General features: G+C 39.9%; 1 protein-coding gene across 3 annotated transcripts; it reads left to right on the forward strand.

Moving 5' to 3' along the window:
- The first annotated feature begins 115 nt into the window (after window positions 1–115).
- LOC148427422 (interphotoreceptor matrix proteoglycan 2-like) lies at window positions 116–23771 on the forward strand. 3 transcript variants are annotated; one of them, XR_015868340.1, is made up of 22 exons: window positions 116–1581; window positions 1653–1817; window positions 2834–3000; window positions 3080–3108; window positions 4291–4323; window positions 4881–4936; window positions 9356–10689; window positions 10763–10915; window positions 11065–11123; window positions 11215–11235; window positions 11338–11591; window positions 11682–11743; window positions 11816–12038; window positions 12199–13751; window positions 13829–14048; window positions 16291–16501; window positions 16972–17160; window positions 17843–18038; window positions 19924–20003; window positions 20180–20216; window positions 20344–20416; window positions 22549–23771. XR_015868340.1 is itself a non-coding variant. In XM_088438585.1 (21 exons), exons 1-20 carry the CDS (start codon window positions 1503–1505, stop codon window positions 20211–20213), a joined length of 5118 nt encoding a protein of 1705 aa, XP_088294711.1. In that variant the 5' UTR covers window positions 116–1502; the 3' UTR covers window positions 20214–20216; window positions 20344–23771. The 3 variants fall into 3 exon arrangements, 2 of the variants coding, with proteins under 2 accessions (XP_088294711.1, XP_088294724.1); XM_088438585.1 differs by having other exon boundaries at window positions 20344–23771; XM_088438598.1 differs by lacking the exon at window positions 4291–4323 and having other exon boundaries at window positions 20344–23771.
- Window positions 23772–24744: the final 973 nt, after the last annotated feature.

Consider the following 24744-nt stretch of genomic DNA (forward strand, 5'->3'; position numbering starts at 1 on the left):
AATTATACTGCATACAAGAGCATGGTAGTGTAAGTGTGCCAGTTTTAAATCTGGTCACGGTCCTTGTGTGGAGTTAAAATGATCGTCCTGCGCTTATTTGAGATAAGCCCCCCCCACCCGCCGACACGCACGCACGCACGCACACACGCACACACACACACACACACTTCCAAAAACATAGATGTTAGTTTAATTGAAGACTATATTGCCCGTATGTGGGAATCCAGGTTATTGTAGGTTACAGAAACTTAAACTGAAACTGAAAAAAATAAATAAAATGAAAATATTTAGAACTAAAACCAAATGAAACAACAATTTATGTTTATGAAACTGAATCATTGCAAAAATGATCTTTGTTTTCATCTTTTCACCATGTCATAAGTGAGATTTCCAGGGCTCATTTTACAGCTAAGTAAACAATCTTTTCCAAATTGTAGTTTACTATATTACACAATACTGTACTTTGTTAAATCTGGACCTCAAAAATCATGCCTTATACTGTATATACTGTATGCATATGTAAATTGTGCCCTCGGCCACTCGGGTCCTCTACCAGAGGCCTGGGAGCTTGAGGTTTCTGCGCAGGATCTTAACAGTTTCCAGTGAAGTACGTACTTGTCTGCAGGGAGATGTCAGGTGTTGTTTCTGGTATCTGCTGGAGCCACCCGTCCAGCCTGCGAGTAACTGCCCCCAGTGCCCCTATCACTACAGCTATTGTCTTGACCCTCCACATTTTCTCTAATTCTTCCTCCTTTAGCCCTTGGTATTTCATCAGCTTTTTGTGTTCCTTTTTTCCGGATGTTGCTATCACTAGAAGTTGCTACATCTATCACGGTTGTTGTCTTCTGATTTACATCTACCACTACTAGTTTATAGCCATTGTAAACTGTTTCAGCAGGTATGCACTGTCTCCCATTTAAAAAAAAAAAAAAAGATTGAATGTGACTGGTTACGTCCGAACACAGCTGTGTCCCAAGTGTAAAAGGGCGTGCGAACTAGTGCGACCTCATTATTTGAGTCATTTACTTTTACTACACCTCTATGTAGTTAAAATGTGCAGATAATTGGCCACATTAATTATTGAGTCTTGTCTTGGTTTTCTTTAATTTAATATCAAAGAATCTGGCATTTGTTCAGGGGTGTGTAGACATTTTATATCCTCAGTTGAGCAAAAAATCATGGCCTGTTGCAATATTGCTATATTTTGAGTGGAGCTGTAATTATTACAAATAAAGACAAGGCGGCCTTGGGAGACATTTGACTACTGGGTTCTTTGACACAAGAAACAAATTGAGGAAGCCGGGTCAAGTAAATAACGTCTGCCCGCTAACACTCATCCACCCCAACAGCTTAACAAATAGGATTAAAGCTTCCATCTGCTCACCTGAGACGAAGCCACCCGCCGAGCTTCGTCCTTCCACCCCGTCATCAAACGGCGTGTGGACCAGCGCGAGGGACGTTACGCATGAGCTGAGGACGCGAGCTGCGGCGTCGGTTTCGAGATGGCGGGAAAGCATCGCGGGTTGTGGCTGTGGACCTTAAGGCTGCTGCTTCTGTTTGGTTGCATCCACATGGACTCAGGTCAGTTTCTCGCCGCCGAAAGCTTCTCATTCACCTGTTGTACTCACCTGCTCTCTCATTGTCACTCTCAGGTGACAAGATGGATTCTTCTGAAGACCTGCAGCTTCTATTGAGGCATCATGGATCCATGACTCGCAGGAAAAGGAACCTTCTGTTTCCCAGCGGAGTGAAACTTTGCAGTCAGGAGACATTGGACCAAGCTGTTTCCAACCATCTAAACTACTTTCACCTCAGAGGTTTGTCACATAGTGCTAACGACCATTTTATACCTGCATTTGCGTTTCAAATGCGTGATGCTCTTGTTGGAACGCGTTTATCGGCTTTAAAAAAAAAACATCTGGCATCATTAAAGACAACTTATGGCCGAAAGGTTAGATGTCACACTAAGACAAATGCTTAGGCCGGCAATGGTTCTCAGAATTTTGGTTTTCAAAAACTGAGCAAATCAACCGATCTGAAACCGACACCTACAGTACGGATTAATGCGAAGAAATACAAATTTGTCAACATTTAATTCTTATTTTTAAAAAATCCATCAAAAGGTAGAATCAGATAAATATAAGTATTAGGGTCTGGCGATTAAATCGGCCTTTTATGTTCCTTCAAACATTGGCCAAAAATATATATTTGCCAATTATTTTAACTTGTGTGTACTCTAACTATTAACAACAGCTGTACACAATTATCACTGGCGCATTATTTATTATACATACATATATACCATAACTTTGTATCCTTAAATATATATCATGAAATTTGTTGACGAGGTCATTCTGCGGACCTGCCATTCGCAACAAAGCAAACCTGCATTTTGTCGAGCAATAATTATGTATGTCACCATTTTACACACAACCTAATTAAACAGTTTGTTTGAAAAAATGAATAAAATACATAGTGCAAAATAAGACATAAATGTGTTGAATATGACACCCATTCAATCCCTAGCATAACACACACACACACACACACACACACACACACACACACACACACACACACACACACAAATGAAAAGGATTAATCCTTTTTTAATTTTCATTAATTGCACTATGCAATGCGTTCTGTGAACCAAAAAGGAAAGCCTTAATAAATTAAACTTATCGCAATTTATAAATATAAATATTCAGCCTCCCTCAAATGTAAAATGCGTTTACATTTTCTAAAAATTACTAGTATATTCCCAACATACCGGTCTAGTACATGTGTTATCCATGTGGGTGACCCCCGATCTAGAGCCTCTGTTGTCTTTCAGTATGTCAGGAGACGGTATGGGAGGCCTTCAAGATATTTTGGGACCAGCTGCCAGAACGTGACCAGTACCGGGACTGGGTGGGCCGCTGCATGGATGGCTCCATTAGCATCAAGGAGATTGGCAGGTTCTTCAGTCAATCAGAGGAGCACCTCAGCCTCATTAGGAGCGTGAGTATCCATTTTGGCTCGACCCAAATAATGTTTCAGCTGTACAAGTTTAACAAGCTTCTTTGGATGTCTCTTACAGAGAGTTGGCATGGCGGCACCTGTTAGCAGGTCAGTCTCTTATTACTTTCCGCCTTATGGCTGCCTAAAGGGTGTTTTTTTTTTTATGGCATGTACTACAGAATTTTGTTCTCAATGAATATTTATTTACTGTAACTGTCATTCAAAAAAGTAGACCTAATGTGATATAATTTTAATTTCAGGTATACATAGGCCTTGTCTGTAAATATGTCTTGTAGTTGGTTAAAGCATACATAGTAGCCAGTACAACCTGTTTAACATTATTTGTCATCCCATCAATTTAACTTAACACACAATGCGTCATTGCCTAAATGGCAGGCAAAAAAAATTTGAGTGCACCCATAGGTGAAAATGTCAAATTTGGTTTGAAGTTGTAGCAAAATGTCACATCTCTACTGTTGCGCTATGAAAATATAATATATATATCAGGGATGTATACTGGGTAAGGTGAGATACAGATCCATCCAAATAAATTAGAAGGCACTTCGGGGATACATGAGATTTTAGCATAGTTTAATGCCATCAAAGAAACAAGTAATTTTTTCTTAAAAAAAAAAAAAAAGAGCAAATTAACAAGAACATGGAACATCTTATTGCTATATTGTGTTACAGTGCTTTAAAGTTTTATATGGATGTGCCTCGTCATTATTGATGTCACTTCCAGCGTAACCCTTTACTGGGCACAGGTGTCAAAATCGGTTAATAGTCTAGCCTTTTGGCCGCCGTGCCCAATACAAAGTGCTAAAATAAAACAAATGATGTCAAATGATGTTTCTTCTTAAGCTGCTGAATAATATATTCATAGACATACCACTTAAAATAAAATGTAAGTTCCAAAGTTTAGTTCATCAGACTCAGATGGGAAGGATTGAAAGGAGCAAACAATTTGAGTTGTTGAATTCTATCAATGAAACATTTCAATATTTCCCACTTTATATTGTAGATTGCAGCTAATAAAAGGCCCAAATTCGCCATTTTAAGAAATGTAAAAAAAAGTAATAATCTCAATGACTTTGTGGTATGTATTTAATTGAATAGAGGTTTGTAGAAGTGAAAAAATGTTTGCAAGCAGCATTTTTTTTCTTAAAAGTCAAGCGCGGCTGATAATAGAGCTTTGATATGCTCTGAAAAGATGAATGCGAGTGTCACACACATCACAAACGTTGATGTCTTGTTGACAAAACGTGTGTTGTGTTTCCTCACCTGCTGCAGTGTTCCCATCAGCTCAGGCCCGCCTCTGTGCAGGTAGGCCTTCATGTATCAATCAGTAAGAGATGGCAGGCTGTACTTTTTTGTCTTTTGATTTTTCAAAAAATTTGTTTTTGTGATTGTTTGATAATTGAAAAACTCAAATACATGCTACAACTGGAGTTGCTAAGAAGCAGAGAAAACAACTTTCAATATTAAAATTACTTAGTCTCCCGTTAATATGTTAAATAATCTGTCAAATAGAGGGTGAATTTTGCTGCAAAGAAGTTAGCACAATTGTAAATATCCAACACTGCCTTATTTGATGTATACGTCTAGAAATTTACAATACATATGGTTGGTTGGTATGTACTTTTGTGGGATGCTTCTGCTTTGTCTATCGGCATATATTAATGTGTAACAGGACTGGATGTTAAAAAAAAAAAGCTTTTATATGTATAGCCATCTATGCTACATATGGATGCTTCATATGTACTTTTTGTGGGATGCTTCCGCTTTGTCGATTGGCCTATATTAGTGTGTAGTATAAATATTTGTATTAATATTATTTCTTATTTATTTATTTTATATATATATTGATTTGTGTCTTTCAGTTCGGAAGGTTCGCCTGGGATTCCAGTTGCAGGATTTGTGACCAGCGCTCAGCCAGGTACAGTGTCACATACCCAACATTTAAAACCATCACCTTTTGATAGAGAGCTTATTTAAAGCAGCACTTTCTCCCTCATTATTGTAAAAATGATGATGATTGTGATGATTATGTTCATATTGATAATTATTATTAAAGGTAGTGCCGCTAGTTGGAAATGTAAAACGGAAATTGGAGCATTTAAAACAAGTACAATTTTTATTAAAGTTATAATGAGTTTCATAATAAAACAATAGATATTGTTAGTACTATCAACATTGTCAGTAATGATAATTGTACTAAAAGTAACAAATTATATGCTATAAATTTTAAGTGTACTGTTGGAAGAATAATTTATTAAAGAAACCCCAAAATATAAAATATAAAGTTCCAGGGTGTATTCCAGCTCGTGGCCTCAGTAAACTGGGATAGCTCCAGTTTAACCATGACCTTGAAGAGGATAAGCAGTAGAAAATGGCTAGATGCAAGGATTAATAATCGGAGGAAGCTTTTCTGAGCAGATATGTTTTGAGTCTTGTGGTGGCTATAAAAAAAGGAGTATGTACTGCGAAGGACGGTAAGTGGCGCTGCTGCAGGACCACAGTTCTGCAATCGCTGTCATTTTTTTTCTTTTTTAATGGTACTTAAGGGTGATCAAATATAAGGGGATTCCAGTAGTCATTTTATTGGAAGTAGGAGTACAGTAAGTTTCTCAAACGGATCCAAGCAAATCTCAGTGCTCGCCACTAAGTGAAAATGAACCAATAGTTGATTCACAGAACGATTATTTGGTTGTCCTACTAGTATTTTAGCATTAAATTGTTCTGGTTGCCGTTAGTTGTGTGCAAAGATTGCAAGTCAAGCCAGTTTAATTTTACCGTAATTGTGTCTATTAAAAAGCGACAACAAAAAACATTCTCTCAAAACACTTATGGAGTAGGTCTATAACCACGCTCAAGTATTAAAACAAACCAACTAAATATTGATGGAAGTAAGGGAAAACTCCCCTTTGAGCAGAAAACTGAGTAAACTAGAATAATTGTGCTGTCTGCCGAGACCATTTGGGCTGAGAAGTTGACAAACAAGAGAGGAACAGAAGGCAGGAAAGAGAAAAAGGGATGAAGAATATTAAAACCTGTGTTTAAAAATAGGTGTATTACTACGGTGATGGACGTACAGTAAAGATTTAACAATGCCTGTTAATTGTGTTATGAGTACTAATGTTAAAAGCTGCACCTCAGAAGCACAAAAAGGACAGAAGAAAGAATGGAAAAGGATGAGTTAGCAGTGATATACACAAGGATGAGAGAAATTGCAAACAATCATATCTGTAACTGTAATGTTTTTTCTTTTTATAAGTAACTTATTAAATTGTAAGAATGCAAGTGGTAAGTTTATGTCATACTGTATGTGTCAGCATACAGTATGAATCCGAATAGTTACAGATAAAGAGACGGGCTCCGTGCATCATAGAAGATCCGCCGGCAGTCTAGGCCTATGGCAGCTTATCCAAGGGTTGACCCAGGACAAACCTGAGTCAGCCCTGTGAAGGAAGAGGTATAGTTTAAGTCTGATTTTAAAATGGTGAGGGAGCGTCTGCCCTCCAGACAAAAGATGTAAAATGATTCTACCGAAGAGGGTACTGATAATTGTAAGGTTCCGTCTCCTGTTCTTTTTCACATAGTTGAGGAATTTGTATAAATATGAACTTTGGAAGACTAGTGCACTTGTACAATGCTTTTCAAACCCGACCTATCAGAGTCTGCAAGTCATAGCTAGGGGCCCACAAAATAATTCAGGTTTGATTATTTTTGTACCATATGGGGACTGTCGCGCCAATAAAACAGACATACTAAACCAATTACTTCTCTCTACATTAGCTTTGGGCTTATTAAAAGCTCAGATATGATTGTGACGTATACATACAGTAAATCTGACAACCCTGCATGAGCGCAGCATTTCTTGCTTGCAATGGTAGATGAATATTTACAGTGTTCCCTCGCTCCGTCATGTTTTGATTATTACGGTTTCACTCTGTTGCAGATTTTCGTTTATGACCGTAACCACTTCTTATTGCAAGTTTATGTCACTATTTTTCACTTTTTTAATTGATAAAAAGATGGAGTGTCAAGGTGCAGGTTGCTACAGAAAGAGGACATGAGTGGATTTCCTCCATAGGTACATAATTGGAAATATGTGTTCTGAGTGTTGTTGTAAAACAATATGTCCAGTACTGCATTTCCGTCTCTTGGCAGCTGTGTCTCACTCGCTTATAACTCTGAAATCGACTTTTACCACTGTGATTCAAATCTTGGAACAACACTGTAGGATTTCCGCGTGTAGTTCTGCCCCGTAGGTCCCCAAGGGCCTAAATACACCACTCCGACGTCAGAAGTCTGGAACAGTCTAGGCGCCGGATTAGGTTATAAAACATTGTCACAAAGGAGCCATTTTCATTGGTACAACAACATAAAGAAGCTAATATCCGATTAGACAAAACAATAATGATGATAATCCATCCTCACACACTATTAAATTAAGAACAAACCCTGGTAATAACTCCATGTGATATTTCACAAATGTATACAATGATTTCAAGGCAGGAAAGTTCTTTTGAGGATTTTTAGGCCTTCAGAATAGACCTTGACGGATAAACCACTGGTTTATCTAGGCCTTTAGGTTTATGAGGAGGTCGTGGGGAATATATCTCCCCTTAAATAAAGAGATCCCAGGACCCAGAAGTTTTGAGAACCGTTACTCTTGTGTAGTTGATTCAGAAATTAACACAAACTCTCAAAGGTATAACAGTATGGTTTGTACCGGACCGTTTAGTGCTTTACGGTGGGGTAAATTTGAAATACATGGTAAATTTTTACAGGGGGCCAATATAGTGAAATTGTATCTCTTCTTCTCATTCAAAGCCAGTAGTTGGTGCCACAATTTAGGGCCAGCTGGAGAGTCTTTAGCGACTCGATGGCACAGTCTGCTCAGAGAGAGTTAGAATAATCCAGGTTAAGGTCACAAGCATGTGCTAGTTTTTCAACCTGAGTGAGAGACAAGGGAAAAAAAGGTTAGGGTAAACGGTTGCGAAGTGAATGAATGAATGAATTAATTCATCAAGTGAAAAAGACTGGTATGTGGGAGAGGATCAAACTGTACATCTATTTAGGCAAGGGCAAAATGATTTACAGCATATACAGTTTGGCAATAGTGACCTTTGCCTTTGGAATCCTGGTGCTTCAGAATATAGGCCTGTAAAATGTGATAATTTTCGTTACATATATCATCCAAGTTGCTCATTAAAAGCATATGTTTTTTTTTTTTTTTTTACCCCCCCACACACTGCACTTAGCAATGCACAGGACACCATTGATGAACCCACCCACTGTGCATATCAGTGGTGTGAAGGTATGTTTTTCAGTGTGATGCGCAAGGTTGACATTTGTCCCGACGCTCCAAGTTTAAATTTTTCCAATTTGAGAGCAGAGTAACGCTGACGTCAGAAGGTGCATTAAATAGAAGAGGTGCTTTTTGTACGATTATAGAGTTCTGCTAATCACAGACCAGGCATGCATTTAGTAGCGATATTAGCAAACTGTTACTGATTTTACAAGTGGGATTAAACCAATTTTATCCAATTAAAGATAGTTTATTTTACTCCCAAGATTAGTAACTTTCACTAGTGCTTTCTCACTAATACAATGTTCTCTAATCAACAGTGAACCAACATTAAAACTTAGATCACTAGTGGTCATCTGAGGTCCCTTGCGACCTTGTGAGCATAAAATGAAAATCCCATAATAAGACACGGAGACAGTGTTGTGTAAGGATGTGCACAAAGTTTCGACATCAGTTGTGAGCAGCTGTCATCAGTCAGCTTACACCCCACAAGCAGCACCAAGCAGTGGGTGCCAGAACACATGCACTCAGTGCCCAGAATAGCTCATTAAGCCTATTTACATGCCACAGCCTTGTCAATGGCGGACCAGCTGAAGTGTTCTTGAGCTTAGTGCTGGATGAGTACCTGGGTCATCACAACTACAGGGCCCTGATGACCTGTGAAGTCTGGGTTTAGTCAAAATTGGTCTGGGGCATAGATGTCAAACTCCAGTCTTTGAGGGCCGGAATCCTGCATGTTTTCCGATTTTCTCCCTCCCACACACCTGATTTAAATGATTAGCTCATTAGTGAGCTCTGCAGGAGCTTGATATTCATCCTAATCATTTGAATCGGGTGTGTGTGAGAGAAAGGGTTAGAAAGAATGCAGAAAGATTAGATGCTCTCTAGAAATTGTTGTTAGATGTGAAGTGCAATAAGACATCTGTAATGTTTGTCTTTGAAGAACCAAAAAAGTTTATCTTGACTTTCCATATGATTGACAATTTTTTTTTACAATATTTATTTCATGGTTTTGTTTTCCCCGGACTGTTGCTGTTGAAGAAATCCCTGATCAAGATCTCCCAGCTTGGACAACCTCACCTGCTCAGGAAGAAGTCCTTGAAGGAGAATTAAGAAAGACTCCTGTGGAGTTGACCTATGACACTGTTGTTGCTGGTGCACCAGACAAGTCGGCAGACTGTGGCTCTAACGTCGAGAGTCACGCTGAGATGACCACTAAGGTTCCTCCTGACGCTATTGTGAAGCTAATCTCTAAGCCGACCGACCAAGTCCCACAAGAGGATAGTGGTGCAGGGGTCACCGCTTTAACCAAAGAAGCTCTTCCAGATACATTTAAACTGGACGCAGTGACTGAAAAAACAAACGTGGAAAAAGAGAAAATAGATTCCATGGAAGATCCACTCAAAGTTGTCGATGGTGTCATAAACAAGGAAGAGCCAATGGCAGCTTCAAAGGAGTCTTTCAAATTGGTTGATGACGCACGAGAGGAAGGACCCCTTGAAACAACAGAAGAACCAGATGAAAGTCCAGCAGAAGCACCCGGTATATGGGCAGAGACAGACAGTGTCATTACAGTTGTGGAAGATGCACAACTGTCACATGACATGAAACTTATGGAGGAAGATGATCCTTCAGGCGTAAAATCTATGGAAACTGAACCTGGACCCCAAATACCTGATACACACAGTACCCATGTTGATTTAAGATTTGCTGAGGTGACACATGAAGCTGGGAGTGAAACTTTGGATGGAATGGATGACATAACACGCTTAACAGCTGAGTCCAAATCAAATGTTTCTGAACCTGAATCTCCCATAAAGATAATTCAGTCAAACATTGGCAAGTCCTATCCTGAATCTGGTAATCCAAGTCCAGTTACTTCTCTGGAGAGTTCAGAGAAATTACTGCCAGGGACTGAATCAGAGGTGCCGAAAGTTACTGAGGAATTTCTAGAGGAGTCTGAGGTGGGACGTCCATCACAAATGACTACGCAGAGTTCTACACTTAGGGTTGAAAATGCAGCTGAAATGGAAGTCCTATCTGAAATTGAGAAAGAGCATCCTGATAAAGACTTTGGCCCATTGGTCTCCTCTGAGGATGATGGTACCTCAGAAAGTATCCAGACACTTCCTGCAGAGGCTCCCCCTGACACAGCTCCAGGAGAAGGAATACACACAGACTCACCGTTCCACGAAACTGTTGTTAAAGCCACTGTGGAGAGTGATGATGCCAAGGTTGAGCCCACAGCAGGCAGCTACGTGCCAGTCACCACAACATATATTGTGGAATACAATAATGGCAACTTCCCAGATTCAACAGAGAGTCCCCTTAAGGCGGATGACCATTTGTTAAGTTTCCCTTTTCAGGAGACCTCGGTGAGTCATCTTCATTGCATTTCCCAAATGTCTTCAACGCCACTAAATCTTTTACGTGTTTTTGCACATTCAGCTTCATAATGAAATTGACAACACCTTCGTGAGGCCCCTCAAGGACCAAATGGTGGAGCTGAGCATTACACTCAGAGAAGAATCCTACAACGGTGCTCTGAGAAACCCGAGTAGCACCCACTACCAGCAACTAGTTCGACGCTTTACCCGCAGGGTATGCTCATGTATGACCAAGCTGAGCTATGAGTTGAATTTTTGAAAGGTCTTAAAAGTCTCAATGCCAATATTCTGTTGTTTTTCTTCAGGAGCTTCTTCTTAAACGAGTAATCGACACAATTTTTGCTTACTGTGTTTCCCATCCAGATTCGAGACGCCTTCGAGAAACTGCCAGGCTTCAAGAATGCCTTTGTCATCGAATTCAGGTGCAGATTTGTTATGCAAAAATTATTACCTACAGACTTGTGTTGAGAACTGTTTTTCAGTTTTTCTGAGGGTTTTTTTTTCTGTTTTTAGACCTCAAAAGGACCTGGAACGGTAAGCCTGGATCCTTTAAGAGTTAAAACTGTTGTGTGTAGAAGAAGCAGGAAGATAAGGAAGCGAGCAATTCACGTTTCTCTTTCAATTTTGTCCCTTTAGGGGTCTGGTGGTTCATGTCCACTATGCCATCACTTTGGCGGTGAACAGTGACGGCATCTCCAATGCCACAATGGATTTCATCACACTGCAGAACAACCTGGTGGAGAAGAACTACCCTGCTGCTGCCGAGGAGCCAACTGTTGTTTACACCATCACAGACTTCCGCAACTATATTACGGAAGCTCTCCGAAAGGACAATTTTCTGACTAACAGCAGCTTGGGGACTAACTCCAATCCGCTGTTGCAAGAGAACGGTACTGAACGCATATCTTACCACCATTTCTTGCTTTCATTTTATTTCAACCAGACTCACAAGATGTCGAAATTTGTCATCTGTCCTACAGCTGAAAATTTGTTACCTCCAGGGAACCCGACGAGTCGACCCGCGGACATCTACGACAACATGGTTAGTTGCAACCAAATATACAAAAGTCCATCTTTCTTCCTGCTTATTAATCTGTTATAATCATCTGGACAGGACAATGTACTTGCTGCTGAGAGACCACCCGATGAAGCAAGTCAAGAGATGGAGCACAGTGACATTTTTCTCAAAAAAGACTTCCTTTTTGACTCGTACGACACGTGGAAAGACATAAAGAGCGAAGCAGTGAGCGAAAATGATGTCTTCATGATTGATGAGAGTACGACATTTCCACCAATCCCCGAGAGGATACCAAGTCTGCTGCCAAGCCCGCAAGCCTGTGAGTTAAATCAAAGGATCCCGATATGTTTTCTGAGATATTTTGGCATGTTGCTCTTCTTCTTTGATCATTTCCAACTCTTAATGCAATATCAAAACTATTTTTTCTCGAGACTCTGTTACACGTTTTATTATTTTCACCATGTTTTTGCGTTTGACAGCTGATGAAAATATTGAAAAGGAGGGTTTTCTAGCAAGCAATGCTTCTGGTGCTGAAAACACGCCCATCCAAGAGGATCATAGAGCTTCCGATACTGCACATCATCATAAAGGCCTTGACGTCACAATGGATTTTGGATCTGGCTCTGGTTTCTCAGGAGACGCGCAGGAAGGAGTTCTTCAGTCTTGGGAACTGGAAGCAAGCTTATATGGTGAAAGCGATATGGAAGTCCTGCCACCACCGGATCTGGAAGAGACAGATGAGGATGATGGAATCCCGGAAGTAGTTGAAGCTCTTGATCAGTCACTTGCCAGCAAACAGGACAGTGGCATTGGTTTCAAGACTACACTTTCTACAATTTTACACACCATTCCAACATTAGAGAACTCTATGCCAGGTGGAGACATAGAGAACCCGTACTTGGATCAGGTTTTATTTACACCACACATAAGCACAAACCCACGGTTTTCAACCACCGAACCGCCTGTATTTTCACCCAAAGGTACCTTGACAGTCGAGTTGTCGGTGCAAACAGTGGAAGCATCTGGCCTCTATGAAGAGTCTCAGGTGACGCAGGGTCAGCACAATTCGGTGACATTCACAGGCACACCTCAACTGAAGACCTGGTCTGATGAGCACCCAGATTTGGCACCGGAAGTTGCAGTGACGACCGATACTCCAAATTTTTCTGCCGTTCAGCCAAACACTGATGCTGTGGCATTGATTGTGATTCAAAATCCTGAGAAGACCACACAAGAGCCTGCATTTGTTGACGTTCCTGCAGTTACAGTTGAAGAATCTCATCAATCGCCTCGTGAGGACCTCTTACCTGAAGAACCAAATTTGCCACTTCCCGAGACCCACCATGATGAGCTTGAAGTGTTGGAGGAGCAACTTATCCCGTTCCCTCAACCCACAGGGTCAGTGGTCGATACCCTTGAAGAGGACCTGATCGTAGATGAAATCATAGCTGTCACAACGACTGCTGCAGCTGCAACTACCCCTGTTGTCACTTTGTCTCCTGATAGATCAGATCCCAACCCCATTGCGCTTTCTCCCGAGAAAGATTCACCTTTCACTCGAGTGTCAGATGCATTCCCTGAAGACGACGACTCACTTAATCCTGAGCACTCCAATCATGATGAACATGGGCTGTTCAGCACGGTGTCCTCAAAAGTCAGTAAAATAAAAAGTGATGAAGATTTGGGAACACACCTGGAAGTCCTTGATACGACAACTTTGAAGCTTCCGGAAAACACAAACAGTACCGAAGCAACCGAAATCCAGACTGTCAATGACAACTCTGATGCGACAGGCATGGATGTCAGCCTTGATGTCTTCCAATATGGCAACGTGGTGACAGAAGGTGACAGTAGCGGCTACTCCAGTGGAGCGCAGGGCTCAGAGCTGGATGCTATCGCTTTGCCGACCAGGCCGATCCAAGCCCTGACGGTTTTTTTCAGACTCCGGGTAACCAACATGGCATTCTCTATGGACCTTTTCAACAAGAGCTCCCCTGAATACAAAGCACTGGAGCAACGCTTTCTACAACTGGTGAGAACTGATCCCATATGGTGTGAAAACCTGACACAAGAATAACAATTTATGATTGACTTTTGTGTTTATTTCAGCTAGTTCCATACTTGCAGTCCAACCTAAACAACTTCCAGAACTTGGAGATACTCAACTTCCGAAACGGAAGTATTGTGGTCAATAGCCGCATGAGATTTGGCAAGCCTGTTTCTAGAGGCGTTGCCAATGTTGTCTTCCTCATCCTTGAGGACTTTGCTAACACTGCCTACCAGACCATGAACTTGGCCATTGATAAGTACTCTCTGGATGTTGAATCAGGTAAGACACATCTTGACTTGTTTGAGCATACAACAAACATTTTATGCAAAAGCAAATGGTGCCAATTGATTATGGTGACCAGATGTCCCGTTTTCATCAATCCTGTTTTGATCCAGATCTTGAGCCTTGTGTCCCGAGTCTCGATAAATTTAGCAAGTCCAGTTTTTTTTGTCCAATTTCAAGTAGGTTGTGTCTTCACGTCCCGTTTTTTAAGTCCAGCAAGCAATTGTTTGTATGCCAGTCACACGGTTGTCGTGTGACTGGCATACAAACAAAGGAAAGTACTGTATACATTCATGCGGTTAACTGGGGAAGCATTCAATGTGCTCACAGAATGACATCTCAAACGACAGTAGAGATACAAATTTAATTCAGTGCACCAACCAGCATTGTCTAGTCCATGAACACATTGCAGGGGGAAATATTTTCTTATCTATTTGACTACCAAAATTACAAAATCAGAACAGCCGACGCTACAGACACTACGTTCACTAAGTTAAGTGAAAAAACTCAATAGTGTTTAGGTAAATATAAATATTCACGTTTGACTTCATGTAGAAAATTAATACAGTCTACTCCTACCATTACTTTTACTTGGAGAAAATTAATTAACCCTAAAATCAAGGAGTCTACCTTGTGCCACTGTGAGCAAAGACTCTTGACACGCAATCGCTACCATCAGGCCGCATACGGCTAAGTTAATCTGTCTGGGAGGAACGTGAGCGGAACCGAGTTACGCTGGTCGGCCGCCATCTTTGTGACCTGTCTGCACAGTTCACTCTCTAGTGCCTGTCCTTTGACGGTCTTCATTTCAGCTTCCAAGCAGTTAAAAAGATATTTTAGGATATACTTGTTTGCTTTACTTAAGTAATTTTTTCTTGGACTTTGCTTGAGTGTTAATTTTGCTAATGAGTTTTTACATTCTTCTCCCTTTTTTTGAGGAAAAAAAAGTTGCGATCATTGCGATTCGTGAATATTTTCTTCGATCTTTAGGAGTCTTTTCTAAATGTCGGTTTTCATTACTAGGTTGCGCTTGCATTTTGCACAAATCTGAGGATTATGGAAACACACCTAATGCTCGATGTTTATTTCCAGTGATTTCAAGATGAGTGCTCTGCAAGTTAATACAAACTAATGTTAATGTTTGTGTGTGCAGAGAAGTGTGTTTTCACCATCAACACATGTATATAAATGGCAGTAGAAATACAACAAAAAATACATTTGGACTTATACACATACTACACCTACACTTCTCAGTCAGTACTTATTTTCATGTTTACTTAACTCATTCACTGCCATCGACAAGCATACTTCTCAATCTAATTTTTACAATGAAGGTGGGTGGGGGAGCATCAGATTCTCTTCCACTGTAAATGTCTAAAGCAGGGGTGTTCAAACTTTTTCCTCAGAGGGCTCCATACAGATAAATAGAAAGAGGTTTGGGGCCATGTTACTTTTTTTTTTTTAATTGTAACCTATTACTGATGATATCATACAAGCAATTAAACATTGTCTCTATAAAGTAATCATTAAAAAAAAAAAAACACTGCTATACCGAGGATTTCAGTTACAGGTGATTCGGCAAATTAGGATTATTTTTCAATGCTGTTTTTTCAATACTTCAAGTATATGTCTTGAGCTGCAAAAATGTGAATTGTGGGCCATGAATTGCCCCTGGAACCGTAGTTTTGACACCTCTGGTCAAAAGCAACTGATGCTCAACCACCAATAGTTGACAACAATACCCCATTTTAAATATGAGATCAACATAGTTTGAAAGTCCGCTGGGAGTAATGGTTCAACTGTGTAAACCTACCTTTTTTCTACAATTGTTTATAAAAGAACAAGCTATGTTTTATACATTATAATTGTTGAATGCAATATTGCGTGGGTATTGAAAAATGTCAAAATTCTGTAAAAGTCCTGGCAGTCAAGAAAAAAAGTAAGTCAATGAGCCTCTAATACTTTTACCAGTCCTCCATAAAAAAAAAAAAATCACATTTTTGTATTTTTACTCACAGACTAGACTACAGACTAGACTCTAATCATTAGCACGTAGGCGCATTGTCACCTCTGGTGACAATTCAAGAAGAAATATTGTGTAATTGAACGTATTTGACACAGGAATTAAATGAGGAACGTGAAATGCACAGACAGTGTATGTTTAAATATACTGTGTGTTCTTAGTTGTGTCTGGAGCGCAACATGATAGTTAATGAAATCATTTTGTTATCCTGTCTAGGTGACAAAGCCGACCCGTGTAAGTTCCAGGCATGTAACGCCTTCTCCCAATGCATGGTCAATCGGTGGACCGGCGAGGCTGAGTGTGTTTGCGACGCTGGATATCTGAGCGTGGACGGCCTGCCTTGTCAGAGCATCTGCGACGTACAGGAGGACTTTTGCCTCAATGATGGCAAATGTGACATAATCGTTGGCAAGGGCGCCATCTGCAGGTCAAACTACTTTTGTACAAAAGCCAATTAGAGGATCGTATGTTTACATTCAGGGAGCTGTGCTTTTAGAACAAGTTGCTTATGAACGCATTTAGCCACAAAAGCGGAGCAAACGTAACCCGTTACAACGCAGAAAACGACTTTTCTAATGCATTCAGATGCTGATTGAAAATGAAATTTTACTAAAATTTTCAATGTTCATTTTTAGTAATCTCATGTGTATTACAACCAATTAGAAGATATGTTTTTTTTTCCCATAGGTATTGCATTGTTAATCATTATCTTATGCAAGTGGTCAGCCTTTGCAGCTTTTACCCATAAAGCTAAGTTCAACAGAAAGCAATGTGAATGACTAATATAAAGTAAAATCTAAATAAATGAATACATATACTGATATTTAAAAACTAAGAAATACTTAAATAAATAAATCTAAATATAAAGTGCAAACATTTTCTGTTGAACATTCACAGGTGTCGGGTAGGAGAGAACTGGTGGTACCGCGGGGAACACTGTGAAGAGTACGTCTCGGAGCCACTAGTGGTCGGCATTGCCATTGCCTCAGTTGCGGGTTTCCTTGCGGTGGCGGCGGGAATCATCTTCTTCCTGGCCAGGACCCTGCGCGAGCAGTACGACACAGACGACATGGAGGATCCATTGAGGTCAGTACAGAGCTGACTTTGTCGTGTGTTTTTACACAAGTAATTTCCAACCACTGTGACGTGAAGAATCATCACATGTAAAGCAGGAAATTCGACAATTTCACTTTTTTTTTTTCTCAGAAAAGTATTTACTACAACTAACGTATCTTTTCCTTATCTTTTTATGCCATGTGTGATGTGTTTGATGTATACTGACAGGCAGCATTAAATGGTCCTCCACAAGATGGCATAATTAGCTTGCCAATCCACCTGCTGCCACATATTCCAACAGGATAATAGTTTTGTGTGCAATTAAATTTGGCCAAAATTTACAGTAAGTAAATTCCCAAAAAAAGAGATTCATGGTAACAACAAATAATTGTCACAGAAAGGATAAAAAAATAGCATCGGCGTCATGGTCTTGTACCCCTTTGGACGGTGTAAATATAAATGCTGGAGCAACACATGTAGACAGACAGTATAACAATACTCTGAGGCATACATTTTCATCCTCCGTGAATATTTGTGCTGCTTACTGAGCAATTGCATCTGACTCCTTCATGTGTCTCTTTGATGCTTTCCCCAGGTAAGTTTGCAATTTACAGGTTGGAACTCACTGGCTTACACTTTATTTCATGACACCATTTAAAACAGTTAGGGAAAGTTTACATTTTGTGCATGTGACTACTATTGTGTGTTGCAGACGAGGTGACAGCATGCCAACTTTGGAACGAGCCACTAAATTTAACCCAATGTTTGAAAGCGACCAAGTCACCACCCAGTATTACCGTCGCTATGACGATGACCGTCCCCAGTACAGCAGCCCCACCGCCACGTCAAATGAGCTCAGTAGCGAGGAGGTCCGACACATCTACCACAACATGGCGCTCACCAAAGAAGTGCGACACATTTGTGGTTTGATTTATCGTCTAACGTCGTCTTTGACTTCACATTCGGTCACCTTAACTCGGTTAACTTTTGGCAGGATTTACACTGCGGGTCCAAGTGATTTAATGCCTGCATGTTGTATTTACATGCCAGCATTGTACTTATAGTGAAGCATGTGGGAGGGGTTAAGTTTAACCTGAGTTGTTTGTGGAAGATGCACAGTCTTCACTGCATGTGGACTGTTAGTTTAAAGGGAACTACTGTTCCTTTTTTTTCTTCACAATATTTTGTGATAAAGGTAAAAGTAAAGGTTCATAAATGGTCAGGACTGGCAAAGGGACCATGGATGTACCTTTAGTTCATACACTCCAAGGACCCAGTCTGTTTATTTGCATCCCACAACATAACTGACATCACTGGAAAAGCCATGATACCCTCGACTGAAACACTTAGACTTAGTAGGGTAACTCCAATGAGTCGAAATTAAAGGCCAAAAACTAATTTACACTGCAATGACACAAATGAACAGGCTGGGTCTCAGGAGGGTTTGTAAAAGCCCCAATAAGTGACATCATTGCAATTTGAGAGAACCTACCACTGTATGAGAAGCAGTTTGAAGAAAAACTAACCAGAAGCGTAGTTGTGTGTGAAAGTCAAGGGTCTCCTTTAAAAACAGCATATTTTGTCCATTTTAAAATTATATACTGTATTCATTTATTCAAAATGAATGAATGGATTGTTTCTGTGGCATTTGGGGGAAAAGACACGATTATTAGGAAACAATAATAAATATCCACCCATTGTCGGTAGCCACTTAGCCACATTAGGGTTGCAGGCCTGCTGGTGCCTATCTGTCAATGGGCATTGGCATTCCAAAACATGCTGGATAGTTGGTGACACCTGGTTTAGGTACTCAAGTACAAAATTACCTAAAGCAATTCATTGCTTTATTGTATGACTTGATTACTTACTTAATAAGCTTAAGTACTTGAAATATTTTATCACTTGATTCATTTAGTAACAGACATTTTTAGGTACTCTTTTAGCCAAACACTTGAAAACAGTGAAAAAGATAAATAGGTATCTTCGGGACCTTGACATTTGCACACAACTGTTGTTGTAACCTAGACCAGGGATGGGCAACCTCATGCACTTCAACAAGCTCTCAACGATTTCTATATTCTTTTTGGTCACTGTTACTTTTTTCCCCCTCATATGTTTTTTAGTCATTATTTAAATATATTTGTTTCCTGTACTTTGTTGAATGTGACGCTTAAATGTCGCACTAACACAAAGTTAAGACTGTGACTGTGGATTGACCCCCCCCCTCCCCCCCCACACACACACCCGTTTGAATAGACTCCCATTAAGTTGAGTGACTGCGAAGCAACACACAGTCAATCATCACTGACAGCATCAGGGGCGCTCCTGACCAAATTGGGGCCCCAAGCAAAATTTCATTTTCAACAGCAGGCGTTTATCATGCCAGAAAATATTTTGTTGCCGGGAGGAGTTGGGGTCGGGGGATGACACGTAAAGTGCATGTCAGAACGATCACACATGACTTTTTTATGCCAGGAAATCACCTGGACAACAGCTCTAACTTTCTTCTGTCATGGAGATAAACTGGTGGAAGAGCTACTACATGATGACTACCATCTAGTGGTGAAAAGTCTTATAATAACAAAATTGCCCATCTCTGACCTAGGCAAATAAGTACCCCTAAGGTTCATATTTGTTTTTTACACAGTATAATAAAAGCATATCTCAGTTTGAGAACCATTGGCCATTTGAGAACCAAAACCTGAATTGTATCACTTGAACCTTGCAGTAAAAATCCAGCCATCGTCTTGAATGCGTTTAGTGGACTTGTATCTGACTGTTGACCTCCGACAGGAGATCCAAGAGCGTCTAAGGATCATTGAGCTGTGCGCCAGGGATCAGCATTTTGCAGACTTTGTGCGACAGACACAAGTGTGAGTGATTCCTCTACAATACCCAATCAACTTTGCTTCAGTTTCATTCTGAATGGAAATATAAAACATTTATGGGATTCTACACTCATTATTTTTGTAAAAGTGTGCGTCTGTTAGTTGTAGAAACTGCTAAATGGTTATTCATTCATTTATTTATCTGTTTTTCTACGTACTAGATACCTGGAACGACGGGGCAGCTCCACTACATAAGAGGTACTAAAAGCGCACTGTTCATCGTCGATGTTATACTTAGGTTACAAATATTTTTCCCGATTACTTAACACGATGGTATCTTTCAAATTGGTCACTCTATTCCCTACGTCTTTTTATTTCTTTTCAGTTTGGCCCCAATACTCCTCGTACCAGCCGCCATAAACCTGAATCATTTTACTGTTGCATTCAAGAATGCAAAGGTGGGCATTTTACAGTTTTTTTGCCGGTTCGTTGTTCATCATTTGTCAGCTTCCGGGACCCTTCCATTATCGTCAGTTCGCCGTTTTTTTTTTTTGTTTGTTTTTTTTTTCAAGCCGAACCAAACTGTAATCATCAGACCGTCTGTCGGTCGTTTTATTTTACCCACACTTCCATTATGAGTTTGTCACCAAAAGACGTGAGCATTTGACACATTTTTGCTGGTTTGATGTTTAAATCTATCACTGAAGTAGATTGATGTTCAAGTTAGGTGAAATATATATATAATATATATATATATATATATATATATATTTCTACAAGGACAGCTGTCTGAATGTTGTGGTGACAGGGAGAGATGTGATGAAAGGGTGTTTTTTTTTTATTTGTAAGGCATCTTTTGACCATTGACCCTTTTCACAATCATGTCTGACCTTTTGGTTGTTATTATGCCGGTGTCTGGTTTTCCTTTTCCAAACTACAAATTTTCCTCTTTGCTTCCCGCTTCACTTAAAGGGGCGTGATTCACACGGTCACTCGTTCTAACAGATTGAGCTGTGTTGGCAACAAGTATAACAGTTGTGGAGACTGGCATATTCAAAAGAGGGCTTTACACTTTTATATAACTGTGATGTCACCATGGAAAATTTGCGGAGAACACCGCAAGCCCTAAAATAAATTTGAAGTGATTGAAATTTTAACCGCAATCGTCAGTGGAAAACCAACGAACATTACTTAGTCACAGAAAAAGAAATCAAACTAACCGATAATGTGGGAAAAGTTAGCAAAGTGCGTTCAAGCCTGGTTTCGTTCATCCTGTCTGAATCGGAATCAGTACTAGGGCTCGACAAGTTAATAGGCCAATGATCATCCTTCAAACATCGGCCAAAAATAATTTGCTGCGTACCCAACACTTGACAACTAACACTGGTGTCATTATTTATTACACGTATCTAAACTGTAACCTTGTATGCATCAATATATCACGATCATGAATTTTATTAAGTTATTCTGCTTGCCGATCATTCAAAACAAACCAAATCTTAATTTTTTACAATCAATGATTTGTTGAGCCATGCAAAGAAGTTGTGCAAAGAATTCACCTGGATGTTCTCTATTGATAAGTTTTAGTTTATTTTCAAAAATGGTCAAATACATAGCGCAACATAAATTAGGCATAAATGTGTTAGATATAACACACATCCATGTATTAGTAAATAACAAACGCACCATATGTCAAGAATTAATGTACTTATGTCTTTAAGTGTGCCATGTAATACATTTTTTAAAGTCTTTATTTACTGTTGACCCCTGGTATTTGCAAGGAATAGATACCCAGCTGTGAAGAGTGAAAATATAAATATAATTGACACCTAGTGAAATGCATTTGGAGGAAACAAATGCCATTTTATTCATCTTAATTTTTAAAAGGAATTATCTATTTAATCTGTCATTTGTATTGTTTTGCTGCCAAGAATCGACATCGGCCTAAAAAAAAAAAAGTCAATGCACCAGGCACCAGAGAACTACACAGTGCTGTAATGACCTAGATGCGAGGAAATACGAATTTGAAATGAGTTTTGGGATTGGTGACGTTGCAGGACTCCTTGTGCCTGGCTTCAAGTCAGCCCTTAAACCATCCAGAAGCTCCAAAACCCAAAATTTTTTCTGGCATTTCAAAAAACGTTTACATGAGCGGAAAAAGTCCGTTCTCCCCGCCGCCTCTCATTTTGCCTGCACCGCGATGCGCTGGTGCCATTTGTACCTGCCTTTCAGGCGTTGTATTTAAAGACCTAAAATCAGCTATGAGACTTTATCTCATGTTTAAGGAATCCTGTTGTTTGCAAAGCTCATCTTATTTGCATCTACTGTTTCCAGAACATGCAAAATGACCTACAGTATGTGGTCATTTTTAGCAGACAGAATCCTGGATGCGTCTGCTTAGTAGATCATTACAAACCTTTAGTAAATTAAGATATGATTTCTTGCTGTCCTGCATGGCCGTGTTGCTTCCATTGTCAATGATTTCTCTGATGTTGCTTGCGTTCCTCAAGAAAAAAATGAGGGATTCTGTTCTTTCCTTTGTTTTCCTTTTCCTGGGTTTGTTCTTTGGGCCGGCGTGACGCCTCCTCAGTGCCTTGGTTGCTCTGTTTGCTCGTGGACGTGATGCAGCTCGGGGCCCTTGAAACAAACCACTCTAGCGTTTCACACTGGATCAGCAAAATCTTGTTCCTTTTGCCTCGGTCCGCTCAGCCGCCTGCACAGTGCAATCATGCACCCTGCATGTTTACAGCACTCGTAGCTGAAGAGTAGCCTGCCGATACATTTTTTTTTTTAAACGATAACCTGGTGTTGCTCTTGCTAATATCATGCAAGATTATGGACATGTTTATTTTATATATTTATATATTTTCACAGTATATTAGCAGAAAAAGCTCAAGCAAATTGTGCTTTTTTTTTTTGTCTGCGTCACATTAGACTCTTTAAAAGGGCCTATATCATGGAATCTTTCACTCTCTGCGTTTAAATGTTATAAATGACGGAATCTTATCTTTGGAACACTGGAAATTCAATATAAGTTTTTTTGGTGGCTGGATTTCTACAAGTTTGAAACAGGTGTTTTACTGACATTGAAATAAACTGGAGTTGCCAACAAAACAAAAGACGAGTCAAGAGAGCGCACAAGCAACATCCGTTCCTCCTATCATTTCGGTCCCCGTGGGGAAGCTGTATTCATAACAACAGTTTTGGCCGTTGTTATCGTCATAATGCCTCTTGCAAGCCATTTTTTATCTCCTTGAGCGGGCCAGTGTTGAAAGCGAGAAGAAGCAATGAACTCTTCGAAATGCATCAATGAAGATCAAATCCACTTAGGGGATGTCTAGAGTTGAACATGGTTAAAATCTCTGAAAAATTAAATCTCCATGATACGGGTCCTAAAGCATGTTGAATGTTGCTTGATTATAATCCTACTTAGTCTGCAGTCGGTCTTTGAAAAGACCCATGTCAAAACTCATCACATTTTTTTGGCACAAGTGTTCATCAAGGCTTACTAAATATTATTGCTTACAAGTTGACAAAAAACTTTATCGTGGTCAGGTTTGTGCTGCCTGGAACTCCAATCAAGGCATACCTGGCACAACATGCACGGCTATATTTTGTCTCTTGGTATTGACTTTCCTTGTGGATTTGTTTGTTTTGATTTCTGTGTGATGGACCGCAAGCAAACAAACTGCTTTGCAGATGATTGTCTTGTGTTTTCTACCGTCTTTTCTATTGGTCCAATCGAAGACCAACATGACTGTCTGGTGTATTTGTGTGAGCAGCACCCTTTTCTAAAATAAAATGAGATTTTTTTGTTTGTTTTTTTTATTGTCTTCACGTCTCTCACTTAACATTTTTTACATGCACATGAAGCAGAACTGCCTAATAAATATTCCTGGCACCCAATGGAAAGCTAATATAAAGATCTATTTCTCTTTTGGTTATGATTTTCCAATTACACCCCATCACAATAGATAAATGAACTACTTTAGGTTGTGGCGTTCACTTGCATCCTTAATTGATGATGTTTTGCATATTAAAAATTACATTTTATGTTGAGGCTAAAGAACTTATCAAGCCTTTACTAGCTTTTCTAATCTTTAAGATATATTCAACTTGACTTGTTTTACCATTTTCAGCAGTAAAAAGTGACTACTTTGTCTCTAATTATTTTGATAGCTGAATTATATTTCACATACATTTAATGCCTTTCTACTTTGCTGTTGACTAAAGCTAGCTCGCTCACTATCTAGCTAGCGAACGAGCCAGCTCGTCGGCTAGCTAGCCAACAAGCTGCTTTGCTGATGCTGGCTAGATCTATCTACCTACCGACCTAACTATCTATCTATCTACTTACCTTACCTTACTTTACCTACCGACCTACCTGCATCAACTGTGTGTCCGTCCGTCCAATCGGAAGCGATTGCGTCTTTGTAGAACTGAGTTGGTCATTAAAGGTACGTAAATGCCATCGCCTCCTGCCTGCCCACACCCAGACACAGCCAGGTTGTCCGTCGCTATTACATAACAGACGAAAACCAACACACAAGCGTGTTCACTCTTTTCCCCTTCAGCCTTCATCTAATTGAAGACAGCAAAAGCTTTCCGCAGACATTTATTCAGGAGCACGTGAAGAACATGTAGCTCTAATGGAAGAGGTGAAAGGTCACATCTGTCACATCAACTGAAGGGAGGTTCGGCTCTTGCAAGTCGTGACGAAATGATTATTAATACTGAACGTCAGAATAAGAACACGAGGTTGAAGGGTCGCGTAAAACGGAAGTGC

The sequence above is a fragment of the Hippichthys cyanospilos genome, chromosome 2 (genome assembly GCF_059441005.1).
Source record: "Hippichthys cyanospilos isolate Australia breed blue-spotted pipefish chromosome 2, RoL_Hcya_1.0, whole genome shotgun sequence".
Taxonomy (NCBI): domain Eukaryota; kingdom Metazoa; phylum Chordata; class Actinopteri; order Syngnathiformes; family Syngnathidae; genus Hippichthys; species Hippichthys cyanospilos.

Coding starts and splice junctions, on each gene's coding strand:
- LOC148427422 (XM_088438585.1), top strand. CDS start 1,503: ATGGCGGGAAAGCATCGCGGGTTGTGGCTGTGGACCTTAAGGCTGCTG. Junction 1,818..2,833: donor AAACTACTTTCACCTCAGAG/GTTTGTCACATA, acceptor GTTGTCTTTCAG/TATGTCAGGAGACGGTATGG. Junction 3,109..4,290: donor ATGGCGGCACCTGTTAGCAG/GTCAGTCTCTTA, acceptor CACCTGCTGCAG/TGTTCCCATCAGCTCAGGCC.